Source organism: Tasmannia lanceolata, unplaced genomic scaffold, assembly GCF_043159265.1.
Source record: "Tasmannia lanceolata isolate RefF3 unplaced genomic scaffold, GAP_Taslan_0.1 ptg000012l, whole genome shotgun sequence".
In the NCBI taxonomy this organism is placed as follows: Eukaryota; Viridiplantae; Streptophyta; class Magnoliopsida; order Canellales; family Winteraceae; genus Tasmannia; species Tasmannia lanceolata.
In genome coordinates, this window is record NW_027518689.1 from 25,942,772 (window position 1) to 25,956,119 (window position 13,348).

A 13,348-nucleotide genomic window follows, 5' to 3' on the forward strand; every position below is an offset into this window, starting at 1 on the left:
CACCCACTTTGAACTTTGAACACCTTTTGAACTGTGTGAACTTTGAACACCTATTGAGAGGCTTAGGTTGTGTGAACTCAGAAAAGACCCCGTCAGTGGGGCATGGGCATTAGCCTATATGTGAACATAAGAACTGTAATCCCGCCAATGGGAATAAACGTTGGCCCTATCGACAGGTATGTGAACCCAGGAACTAGTTCCGACACTGTGGGCGGTCGGTGTAAGCAATAACACGCTTTTTGGACCTGTGAGCAGTTGGGGTGAAAAAAACTTGCTTTGTGGACCCGTGGGCAGTCAGGGTGAAAATAACTTGCTTTTTGGACTAAGCCGATGATCTCGGGGTGATATCGTACCTATATGAGTTTCCCTTCTGTGACCCTCTGAACCTGTGACTCCCTTCGTTGTAACATTATAAGACATCTTTATGAACTTTACTTCTAAGCTATTGCTCTTGTGATTAGCCATGCCTTGTGTAGCTTGTACCTACTTTATTCATTATTGGCCTTTGATCTTTTGAATAGTGTGACTACTTAGTTGTGACACTTTGACCTATGCCTTTATGAACCTTACTCCTCAATATGGAACTTGTGTTACTTACTTCACTTGTGGCTTAAATCTTTTTCATTTAGTTGTGAACCTTTTCTGTGTAGCATGCAATGACCCCACTTTTGTAGTGCATTATTATGTACTGAGCTTTTCAGCTGACTGTGGTTATATTAATATTTTCTGAGTTTGATCCTCGTGGACTTGGCGAGGAGGCGTGGAAGTGATATCTGATTTTTATTTTTGTTATCTTTCAGTACTTTACATTCTTTAGACAGTGAGTATTGTTAGGATTATTGAGACTATGTCATTTGATTCCGTTACTTTTGATTTTGTGGGATATTGGGTTAGATGAGAGATTTGAAAAGAAATTGAGATTTGATCATTGGATGAATGTAAGACATTTAAATTTGATTATTTAGATTATTGCAGATGGTTTTGATATTTGCTTTGCTAGCCTTGTACGCTTGTGAAGCTTGCTTTGCAGGTGTACGGCGTTGTCGCATCCTTAAGCCTTGTGTTGTGAATATATATATATATGTGTGTGTGTGTGTGTGTGTGTGTGGCTTGGGGGCGTGACATATTGGCTGAAAAAAATTTCTTCCTAAAACCTAAAAAAATTTCAGTTTCTAAGATGACCAAAACAAAAAACCCAAAAAGAAATTTAAAACTTGATTCCAACAACAAATATTCATCAATCATACACAAAACCCATTTCAGTAAGCCACTCTAAACCCCCCCAAAATGAAATCCACAGAACTCACAGAACTCGGAAGCAATTACAGAAAATAAAAACACATACCCGAGTCAACGCGAAAGCAGCACATGCAAGATTGAGACGGCACTTGAGTAATTCCTGATAGTTACAGAATCGATTGGAATATCAAGAGAGGGATTTGAAATGGGAGGTTCCTTGATTTTAATGACTTCTTCATCTTCACCACCTTTGTTTCTCACAGAAGAAGAAGGAGAAACAGCAACAGGAGATTGATTATGGGAGACACAAGCTTGTTGGAGAAATTTCTTGAAAGTCCATTCGGCTTGGCTTTCCCCAACCCAACCCTAGCCAAAGTTGGGTTGAACCCATCAGGTTCGGGCCCGACCCAAGTTGCACCCTAGCCAAGTGGGAGAGCAGCAGTCCTTGGTGCAGTCTTTGGCACACCAGCACCCTTACAAAACTGACACACCAACACCCTTACAAAACGAGGGTGTAAAGCTCTCCCCTAATGTACCGTCTTTTTCTTTATTAATAAACATGTTACTGCTACATAAAATATAGATAAATGTCTAAGAGGACAAACTAGAAAAGGGACATGACAAAACAAGAGTTAGTAGAATCCTACAAAAAATTTTGTCAAAGAAGTACAGCCTTTAGGGACCTGGTGAAGGTTTCGAGTTCCTTCAATCCTTCCTCAGGAGATTTCGCTTCACCCAACAGCTTCACAATAGCACTACCAACAATCACCCCATCAGCTCCCCACTCTGCTACCTGTATGATTCAAAGCAGATTATATAAATAACTAGCATTCTCGGACCATGCTATGCATGGTGGAGATGATGGCCCCACCCCATCAAAGCATGAGGTGTAAAATGGTGAGCCCACGATGCATGGGCTAGTGGGACCCACTCAATCAAAACAAGAAGTAAAATGGTGGGGCCCACCTGATGCATGGGTTTGTGTGGAGTTGGTGGGACCCACGCTATAATAACACAGTGTAGAATGGTCGGTCCACTCTATGCATGGATGTGGGTGGACATGATGGACCCACTCATGGGTGTAAAATGTGGGGCCCACAATATGCATGGGTTTGAGTAGAGATGGCATGCCCTATATCAAAACTTGGTGTATAATGGGTGTAAAATGATGACCGGCCTCACCTTATCAAAACATGTGTAGTACAATGATGGGCCCCACCCATGCTATGCAAGAGGTGTACTGTAGGAAAAATACCAGCAAAATTTTTCTATGTAAAAAGTTTTCCAATAAAAATTTCCCATAGAAAGAAAACGAATAATAAAAGAAAGGAATATGTTTAGTGTACATTATATATAGATGCTCCATTTCAAAAAAAAATTATATATAGATGCTGAGCAATTCATGGAAAAAATTTGAAAGGTTGACGAATGCAGACGAAGTGTAGTAATTGAAAGATTGAGAGAAGGTTTCATATTGTGACTAACCTGTTTCACATGTTCTGGTTTTGATATGCCAAAGCCCATTGCCACGGGTTTTGTTGTCGCCTGCAAAGAGTAAGGAACAATATCTGGCATTTATATTTCGCAAAGACAAGAAAAATTCTTGATTACATTATTATTTAGGGTCCCTTTAGATGCCACAAAATTGGCCTTTAATTGCAAATATAATTATTTGTAATACCCGGCACCACCAAGTGTCGGAAAAGTTAACAATTTTAATTATATCTTAGTCATAGATCCTTCGATCAAAGATCAACGGTCTAGATCTTCGATTTGGAGCCGTTCGGACCGTCGGATTCGCACTTACTATAAATAGTAAGTTTGTTTTTACTGGAAATAGTACATCCATTGTTACTATAAATAGTAAGTGGGCCACATGTTGACTCAATTTGAATTTCCTCTTTTGTTTCAGTTAAATAAAAGACGGGAATTTAAAGAGACTTAAATAACTTGGACTCTTGCTAATTGTAAAAGAGTTATATTAGGAAACTAACTTTAATATTGAATCTAATTGGGAAACACACTTCAAACACAAAACTCATTGGCTATTAAAAAGCCAATTTGTGTGCTTTTGCACACTGTGTGCACACCCATAGCAGTGAGAAACCGAGAGGAAGAGAAGAAGAAAGAAAGAAAAGAAAGAAAAAAAATAGAGAAAAGAGAGGAAAGGAGAAGAAGAAAAGAAGAAAGGGTTTAATCTTCGAGTCGATTTTCGCTTTCGAGTAAATGCTCGAAAAACCCGTCTTTCGTATTTCTTGTTCTAATTGGGTGTGTTTGCTTTTGTTTGTTCGTGACTTATTCTAATTAGGGTTTCTAGTTATGTTTTCTTGATTTGTTGGCTTTCTTTTTAATCAAAAATCTTGTCTTTGGTTTTCCTTTTAAGTTATTTGATCTAAACCTATATAGATATCATATTTTCCATACGTAAAACATTGTTTGGAGTAATCTAAAGTTTTTAAGGGATTGTTTTTTAAAGCTAAAGGCCATGCGTGTGATTTTCATAGGGTTTTATCACTGTTTTTCAATAAAATCAGCACACAACAGTGAGATGTGTGGGCTGTTTTGTAAGGAATCCTTCATATATTTGTTATATAATTTATACGTGATGTTTTTCATGAAATATATGGTACGTATGTTATAAAAGCCTTAACGGGCTGATTTTCACCAAAAATCAGCACCTAAAAAGGTTAGATACTAATTATAAGGATTGTTTTTGAAAATCAGATTTATATAAGTTAAATAAATATCATGTATCAACTGTTTTGTGGGAAAATCAGCATTATGTGTACGTTTTTTAAACAATATATCAACTGTTTTTAACAAAAACAACCCCTTACATGTATGATTATCATAATAGGGCAATGCTTTCATGGGAAAACATCACTTGTTAGTGTGTTTCGACTTATAAATCAACTATTTTTATAAAAACAGTCCTCTTTGGTGAAGTTTTGATTCTTTAACATTAATCTTTCACAAAAAGCGGCACTTATATGTGTTATATATAGTATATAAATTATGTAAGATGTGAAGACCCTAACTATATGTAATAAACAAGTTAAATTATGACTATTTTTATGAGAAATAAACCATGCGTGTGACATGGGTGGATTTTTGTGCATGGTCTTTGAAAAATCAGCACTTAGAAATTTATATTTTAAAGTTTTGGTGAGTCTTTATTAGGAAAAAAATTAAATACTATATAGTTACAAAAGGTGACTTTTTAGTATAATAGGTTATACATAGGTTTATACAAGAAGTAGCTGGGAAATAAATTTTACGAGTGAAAACTAATAGGTTGAGACGAATAAATCAGTTTAGAGAGAAATCATTAGCACTTGAACAATTTGAATGACACCCTTGACATGCAATCTTTACAGGTTCACTTTGGGATTGATAAGTAGAAGCCTTTCACTTCATCTTACTCTCAAAATACTAAGGCAAGTGATAGTTGACTCATATAAAAATGGTTTCGAGAATGATTTTGGTATTTTAATCGTGTTTCCTATGATGATGTTTTTGCCTCCCCTTGTTTATATATTAGAACTAGTAAATAACTGTTGGAAATAATTACTTTGCAACACTTGGATTTGCGGTATATTCTATATACCAGGACATTGATGCTGTATATTTATATATACGAGAACTTGGATTTGTGGTTTCTATATACCAGGACATTGCTGCCGTATATTTAAACATACGATGACTTGAATTGCGGTATATATATATATATATATATATATATATATATATATATATATATCATGACTTGGATTGCGGTATATTTATATATATACCATGACTGGGATTGCGGTATATTTATATATACCATGACTTGTGATATTTCTTTCATATGCATTCATATTGTTACTTTCGTTTTCATGCTAATTTATTAATTGTCATGTCTATGCCATGTGAACATCCGAAATTTTGATGCCCAAAATACCCCTACTTGAAATTTCGTGCCACTTTGAAAGGGGAGGGTGTTTTTGTCTTTTGGAAACCCATTAGGGTTAGGACTTTTAATAGAAAATTATAAATACATCATTTAGGGTTCTACAGAATATAACCAAGGTTTTAAATTTCGGTTTCGGCGTCGGTTTCGATCACCACCGAAATAGAAATGTTTCGGTTTCGGGCCGAAATTTCGGCCGAAATCATGTAAAAATATGACTGATTTCTTCTTCTTTTTTAATTTCGACCGAAATGTCTTAAAATTTCGGTGTAAATTTCAGCGATTTCAGTGGAATTTTTGGCTATTTCGGTGAATATTTCATAAATTTCGGTGGGAATTATAACATTTCGGTGGAAATTTTGTAAAAAGGCTAAATATGAAATATCAATCGAAATTTCGGTGACATTTTGGCGAAATTTTGGAATTTCGGTGAAATTTTGGAATTTCGGTGAAATTTCGCCGAAATCTTGTAAAGAAATGACTTCATGTAAATTTCGTTTCGGTCGCGGCCGAAACCGAAATATTTCGTTTCGGCCGAAATTTAAAACCATGAATATAACTCCAACCCTAATCGTTTCTGCAGCCATAGAAGAAAGAGAGAGAAGCGAATCGAAGGAGACGAAGATCGAGGCCAAGAAATCGGAGACACGAATCGAGGTAAGAATTTAAACCCACATTTATAATTCGTAGGTGTAATTAAAGAAAACTAAAACAAGAAATCGAAGAATTAAAAATAATTTTAAGATGTCGGGATGATATACGATAATCTAAGGGATGAAACTATAGATCCCTAACAGATTAAGAACGTGTATAGAACCCTAAGAATTGAGTTTTGGACTTATGCCCTAAAAGCTTAGATTAATTTTGGTAATTATATCTGAGAATTTTCGAGCGTGAAATTGGATTAGATGGATTCCTCTCGTCGATACGAATCCAACGGATCCGACCACGCGCAAATCGGAGCTAAAACAAGAAAGTTATGGTCCGTTGAAGTTTTAGAAAAATAGGGCACGAATCTGGAATTATCGCAGAAAAACCCAGTCTGTGTCTTCGGGCATCCGAATATTTTGAGCGGACGTTCAAACACAGGAACCCGAGAGGGGTTCTTCCTTGGAAAATCTCAAAGGCGTTCGAAGGTCTGTTCGGGCGTCCGATCGCAGGAATTTGTGAAAACTAACTTCTTCGTTTCTTGTCCGTTCTCGACGCTCTTGTACTCTATTGACATGCCAGAAACGTGTTCTTTCTGTTAAAAATAGTTTTAAGAAGCTCTGGAAACTTTATAATAGTGATAATTCTAAAATACTAAAAAGAATCCTAGGACGATTTACTGATTCTTTTCTGATTGAGCACCAAAGGGTGTCTTGTGTCAGTGGAAGGATATATATGCCTTATAGGGTAGATATTAATGATGGGACTCATAGGGAATATTGATACTATTGATTCTTGGTAACCAAGGTGCTCTGTGAAAAGGATTTCGAGCTTCAATAATAAGGGATTATACTGATGGATGCCAAACCTTTTTTGGCAATATTTTTATTGTTCACATGCTTTACTATTTGAAAACCAATTCAAATTATTGATTATTGCACCTCATTGAATGTTGAAAACCATGATACCTTATAGATTAAGATTGTACACCCATTATGAACCTTTTTGAATCACGTGCTATTGAATACCTAACCTTCTGAATATTGAATCGGTTTTTCTTGAGATGCTAGTTTATTTCTGGACCCTTAGCCAATGCGGGAATGCATAATATCTTTGGCACTTTGATACCACTGGCCAGTGTAATTACTGTCATATAGTAGACAGATATCGAATCAATAAACATAGCATTATCGATGTCTTAAGAAACTCTGACCTATAGAATTTGACACCCATATCGAATATTGAAATTGAATGATGCCTTATTTCTGAAATTGATGCTCATTAAACTACCAACTACTGTTATTATTGAATGCCTTACCATATTTCGATTACTTTTGCTTTGATGCCATATCTGTTAGTATAGTTTCTTATTACATCACGTGAGCGCGTTTACCTCACCCATATTTAACAAATTTCAGATCCTGAGGTGTGATTCTAGCTTGACGTTGGAGCAGCGAGGGAGGATTATATGAAGATTTTATTATTTGCTTTATCAGGTTACTAGTGAGTATTAGAGAGCTTTAGACTCATTTATTTTATTTTCTTTAGCATTGGAATGAGAGAAATTAAATATGGATTGTAATGGATTTATTTACTTTGACGTTGAATGGTTATTTGGATTTAGTTTGTTGAGCATGATTTTGTTTATTGCTAGCCTTGCATGCTTGTGAAGGCAATTTTACAGGTATGTGGCGATGTCGCACCCCTAAGCCTTGTGATTATAAATTAATGTGTTTGTGAGTGGCTTGGGGCGTGACATGCCAGTTCATTATTCATAAGAAATATTATTATAATGCAATCTCATTTTGGTTCTTTTATTGTGTGAGCTGCTAAGTGAGCTTGCTCTAATTCAGTTTACTACAGCTTTTGTAGGTGAAGAGGACGGAGCCTTTGCAAATGAAGAAACCTAATAAAGTAGCATAGGATGGGGAGAGTTCGATGAGTTCTTGGGAATGACGGGTTCTCATATCCCTAAGTAGTAGTTGGTCTATTTAATTCAAGAATTTTAGTTATGTGACTTTTAGTTTTATGATAATATTAGTGGTGGTTTTTATAAGACATGATGTAGTTAGGAGTTTAAAATTTTCAAAAAGAAATACACTTAGTATTTTATAGTTGTGAGTCAAGCTTCTTTCCCTTTCGGGGTTGTGATTCGGATATTGGGATTTTTTTTAAAAACTGCGCTTTAAACTTAATCTTATTTGCAAATGAAACATTTAGACCTCTTAGGAAGCTATAAACTAAATCACATCCAAAATTTTAGCAACCATTATTTGCAAATAATCTCTTCAACTTCAAAACTATTTTCATATGAGACGGCAAATAATTTTTAGAGGCATCCCATTATCCCAAGAGGCCCTTAATCATCAGTAGCTATCAATACATGCTAGGACAGATTTTGTATACATAATTCAACATACTGTTTTTGTTCAAGTCCGGAAATCTTATGTGTGCTCAGTATAACCAACTCTCTCGGAGGCTTAAGAACCACAGAGTAGCGAATCTCAATGTGTAGGTGTCTGAAATCAAGCATTTCTAGCTTATGTGTGATTACGGAAAAACAAAACATGGGGCCAAAAAAAATATTTCCATTGTCAAAGTCAATTTATGGTGTAGACCCATTCAGTTGAGACTCCAAATGAGCAAAAATAACATGTTAGCTTTACAAGCTAAATGATTCCATAAGGCAATAAAAAATTTGATGCAGAAAAGGATTAGGCAAAGATGGGGACAGACCTCTTTAATTTCCTGCAAAAGAGATTGAACTCTTTGGCTTACAGATCCACGTGCACCAGTAACACCAATTGAGCTCACCTATTCAAGAAAAACTCTAGTTAGTGCTATGAAAACAATTGGAGCCATCCAAATTAAAGAATATGGTACAAAAAATCATGCGAAATATTCTGGGACAAGTAAGATGGTAAGGAGAGTCCATAGAAAGAAAATTGTGCAATGCGAAAATAAAGATCCAGGAGTATATCAGTAACTAACAGCAGAATAATGTCGAAGATAAAACCGGGCAGAGAATGTTAGAACAGATCACAATTACAGCATGAAATCAGAGAGTTTGCTAGCCAAGAAATAAAAAAATGCTACTATTCTTTGTTGAGTGACAACAGAAATATTATTAATGAAATTCAGCTTGGGAGCACATAAAGAGGAAGGGAAAAGAGAAGCTACACAGACAGGTTATCCCCAACCAGCCAGCCACTACACGGGCAGTTATAATGGATTTTTTTTTTTGAAAAGTAAAAATATCATTCCATAACCAAAGTGTCAAAGTACAGGATAGGGACAAGGTGTCCCAAAAGCATGTATATTATAAGATGGCGCTAAAATGCACCAATATCCAAAGTGGTTGCAGTAATAGATGGCAAATCAACACCACTTTTGACTAGACCGTCAGCCAAGGAATTTGCTGATCGCCTCAGGTGGACAAACTGAGGTTGGATAATGCGCGCTAAGTCCCGTATCTCCTCAAGCACTCGGTACATTCTCCACGATCCACAACTTTTATTCGTGGCCCAAGCAATGGAATTGAAGGAATCTCCTTCTACGATCAAGGGAAGTTGTGTGTGACATACCATTTCAGTCCAAAAAAAAGACCCCTGGCCTCCGCTTCATTAGGATCACAGATCCCCGCAGGTCTGGAATAAGAACCAGGCCATTTGCATCGCGAACAGCGCCCCCAAAACCTGCGCTCCCCGGATTGCCGAACGAACTGCCATCAAAATTAAGTTTGAACCAACCCTAGGGCGTGGGCACCATGGCGGTGTGATCATTTGCCGCCTCTGTCCTTTGGAGACTACTGAGCGCCAATTCCTCAGTGGAGCCGGTAGAATACAGCAAGGCACCCCTGGCTTTCCACCAAGCGATAATGACCAGTTTCACTTCAAGGACAGTATGTTGCCACCCCCGCGATACATCGTTGAAGATCCAATTATTTCTTTCCACCCAGATATTCCAGATAATAGCACATGGGATGGACTTCCATAAAGACTCTCCCAATTGTCCATGAAATGCCCCATTCCAGTTCAGGATTTCATTAGTAATGCTTTTTTGAGTTACCCACGACATTCCAAAGAATCGAAAATACTCATCCAAACATTGTAAGCGAATGAGCAATGCAGTAAAAGATTGTCCAACGTTTCCTCCTCCCATCGACATAAAGACACACCGACTGGCCAATTGGAGACGCCGTTTCTTGAGATAGTCACAGGTTTTGATGCATCCGTGTGCAGCAGTCCACACGAATGCCTGAATTCAAGGGGAAATGGATGGGCACCATATACGAAATTTACGAGACACCGCACCACGTCCTTCCGTTAATTTCGAAAAAAATGATCTAACCGAGAAAACCCTTGAGTCTGAGGGGTCCCCAAGATGCGATCCTGTAACAACCACCTTAATTAAGGAATTTAAAATTTTATTTAAGAACCTAAACTAAAACAAGTAGGGCCCACTAAAGGGCGTATTATTATTTCAAAATCATAGTGAAAAGAAATAATTCCGTTTAATAATATAAAAGGGGGTACGTTAGGTATTTGTACATAAAGTAAAGGGTAGATATGGAAACCCCAAAAATTTAGGAAGAGATTTCTTCCCAAATTTTATACAGTGCACGACTCCTACATAGAAAGGCGTGTGCCATTTTGGCACACGATTTGGGGGGGTGTCCATATCAAAAGAGGGTTGGTTTATTATTCTCTAAATCTGAAATTTTAGATAAGATATAATAGAGATAAAATAGGGGAAAGAAAGCTACTAGCTTTCAAGGAGTTCACGATTTCCCCTCAAGGGAAATCGTGCACTTGGTGGGCCGCACTTACCATTTGTGATGTAATTAAATCAATTAAAAAAAACACGTAATTATAGATAAGATCTGAAGATAGCTTTGCAAGGATATCAGCCAATAAAAAGTCAAAAACAAGAAAAGGATAACAACTACAAAACTAACAAAGATAAATTATGTAAACACTAATCAGCAATAGTGGCCTTTAAGAAGGAAAAACCAAAAAGGAAAACGTCCAAAACTCTCTCCCTCTATCTCACACACACCATCAGTAGAAAGAGAGAGAAAAATAAGGAAAAGAAGGAGAAGTTCAGAAGAGAAAAGAAAAGACCCCTAGGCATCTTCAAATCGTATTTGGAATCACAAGGACTATATTTTTCTTCTTTTGGACCTAATATACATGTGTCAAGGCGTGAACCATAATTTTCATTGCTAATGAAATGAGTCTGGCGTGATGTTGAATATGTACACACACACACACACACACACACACACACACATATATACATACTATTGGGTTATACACCAAAAGTTGCATATATGTCTTTTCTAACAGCACTAGTTATATGAACCTATACACCAAAGATTTCATGCATGTCTCTTTCCAACAACACCGTACGTATAAGGGGTTATACACAAGAAATTTTCGTGTATGTCTTTCAATGGTACTATGTAGTTGTTCTATGCATCTTATATGTGGGTGCGTAGATATTTCGTTTGACCATTAATAACAAAAGATTTTATATGCAAAAATTTATGTTCAAGAGTCTTTCGGATCAAATAAAATTATACAAGTATTTAGTTGTTATAGGTGCCTTATATGTATATAGATGGTTGACCTGTCATTGATTCAAATGATTTAAGTTAACTACATATTTATAGATGACCTATCTATCATTTTTTTTAAAGGATTTCGTTATATATATATATATATATATATATATATATATATATATATATATATATATATATATATATATATATATATATAGGTAGTTGATTTGTCATTTCTTGAATAATTTAACTATATGATAAGAAACAGATGAATGATATATCACTTTCTTCAAACAAATCTTAATAAATATACGTAGTTGATCTATCATTTTTCTCCAAATAAATTTCATTAGCTATATATATATATATATATATATATATATATATATATATATATATATATATATATATATATATATATATAATTAGTCATCTTCTTCAAATGATTTTTATTTTCGATAGCTTTATAATGTGCATACATGTTTTTGCCTCGTTCCAAAAACGGGACCGCACTAAGTCGATTGGTCATGTGATCTTAACACCTAAATCTGGACAACAATTAGGTGTTTTAAGTGTTTAACTTTATGCCAAAAACAGGGCAGCAACTAGTACTTATATGTGTGCATTTTGTTCGCCCAAAAACAGGACAACAACTTATGTTTACGTACGTACTTTTGCATGCACAAACAGGGGAGCGATTGTATCCCGTATACGTGGGACCACTATATAGAGAAGGTGTGAGTGTTTGGAAAACTTAGGTTTAAATAAATTGACATTGTTACACTCCATTCTTTGACTTCAGGATTATTTCACTCCTCTCCCTAGCAGAGACCGCTCCATTCACCCTCATTCGTAAGTTAAAGGCAGGTGATAGCTAGACTCATCTTGTATGGTTATCAATTACAATAATCGGAATATGATAAGTATGTTGTTGTTTTCTTTATGCAATTTTATTCCATTTTGTGTTCAACTCTAGGAGTTTTTGTTTTATGCCTTCGTTATGTTTTTAAATAAAGTAATGCTTTTATAATTTTACGAAAAGCGACAGAAATTTTTAGTTACGAAAACACATGTAATTAAGAACAGACATAAGAAGAGAAAGAAATAAAATCATTAATGCGTACGGGTGAAGGGAGGCCAGGAGCTATCCCTGATAAATGACTAGACAACATGGGAGTCATGTGCAACCTCTTTTTTATGACGGAATCCTCTGAAAACCACGAGTCTCTAGGCGGTAGGATCTACCGTAACAAGTTCGCACGGAACCGACCGTGTAAGCCAAGGTAACAGGCTAATGGGAGCTGGAGTGCCTTGGGATAACTCTGGCACTTCAGATAAGTTGATAATAAAATTTTCAAAATTTATGTTCGTTATCTTACGCTCTACATTTTATTTATCTTTGTTGGTTTCATAAAGTTTTCCTTGTTGTACTTGTCATTTAATAGATATTTCTTATGAACCTGTCACTCGGTTTTTATCTCAAGATCGAAGAATGTAGGAGGAGCGTTTGCGAACGAGGATATCTAGTTCGTGGGGCGGGCAATGGAGTCAAATAAAGAATGGAGATGACGAGCCACGTCAATCTCTTCAGTTTAAATTATTAGTTTGGAGAAGCGTTTAGTTGATAGACTTTAGGTTATGTCTTCTATTTTAGACATTTGAAATTGAATAATTGTAATGGGATTTTCCTTTTAAACTATGGAATAACATTTTTAGATGGTCATGATAGTAGTTAGAATGCTTATGTTTAAGAACATGCATGGTAAGTTTGAACAGGTTGAGTTTCTCGTAGCGACCCGTCAGATTTGGGATGTTACAGTTGTGGTATCAAAGCCCAGGTTTACGTAAAACTTGGTGCTTGTGAGATTGGGTACGTCATAGGCAATTAGTCAACACTCACCATATCTATGATTTGGGTCGTTACAAATCCGATTCATTGTTTG

At 36.1% G+C, this 13,348-nt stretch overlaps 1 protein-coding gene across 1 annotated transcript in view; it reads right to left on the bottom strand.

The window, feature by feature from the left end:
* Positions 1–1,813: 1,813 nt before the first annotated feature.
* LOC143887137 (tryptophan synthase alpha chain-like) overlaps positions 1,814–13,348 on the bottom strand; it is a 59,106-nt gene continuing 47,571 nt past the window's right edge. The window contains exons 7-9 of the mRNA XM_077391242.1: positions 8,576–8,653; positions 2,725–2,784; positions 1,814–2,032 (exon numbers count right to left, since the gene is read on the bottom strand). Coding sequence (XP_077247357.1) covers positions 1,898–2,032; positions 2,725–2,784; positions 8,576–8,653 — 273 coding nt within the window. The 3' untranslated portion in view covers positions 1,814–1,897. The remainder of the gene's footprint in view (positions 2,033–2,724; positions 2,785–8,575; positions 8,654–13,348) is intronic.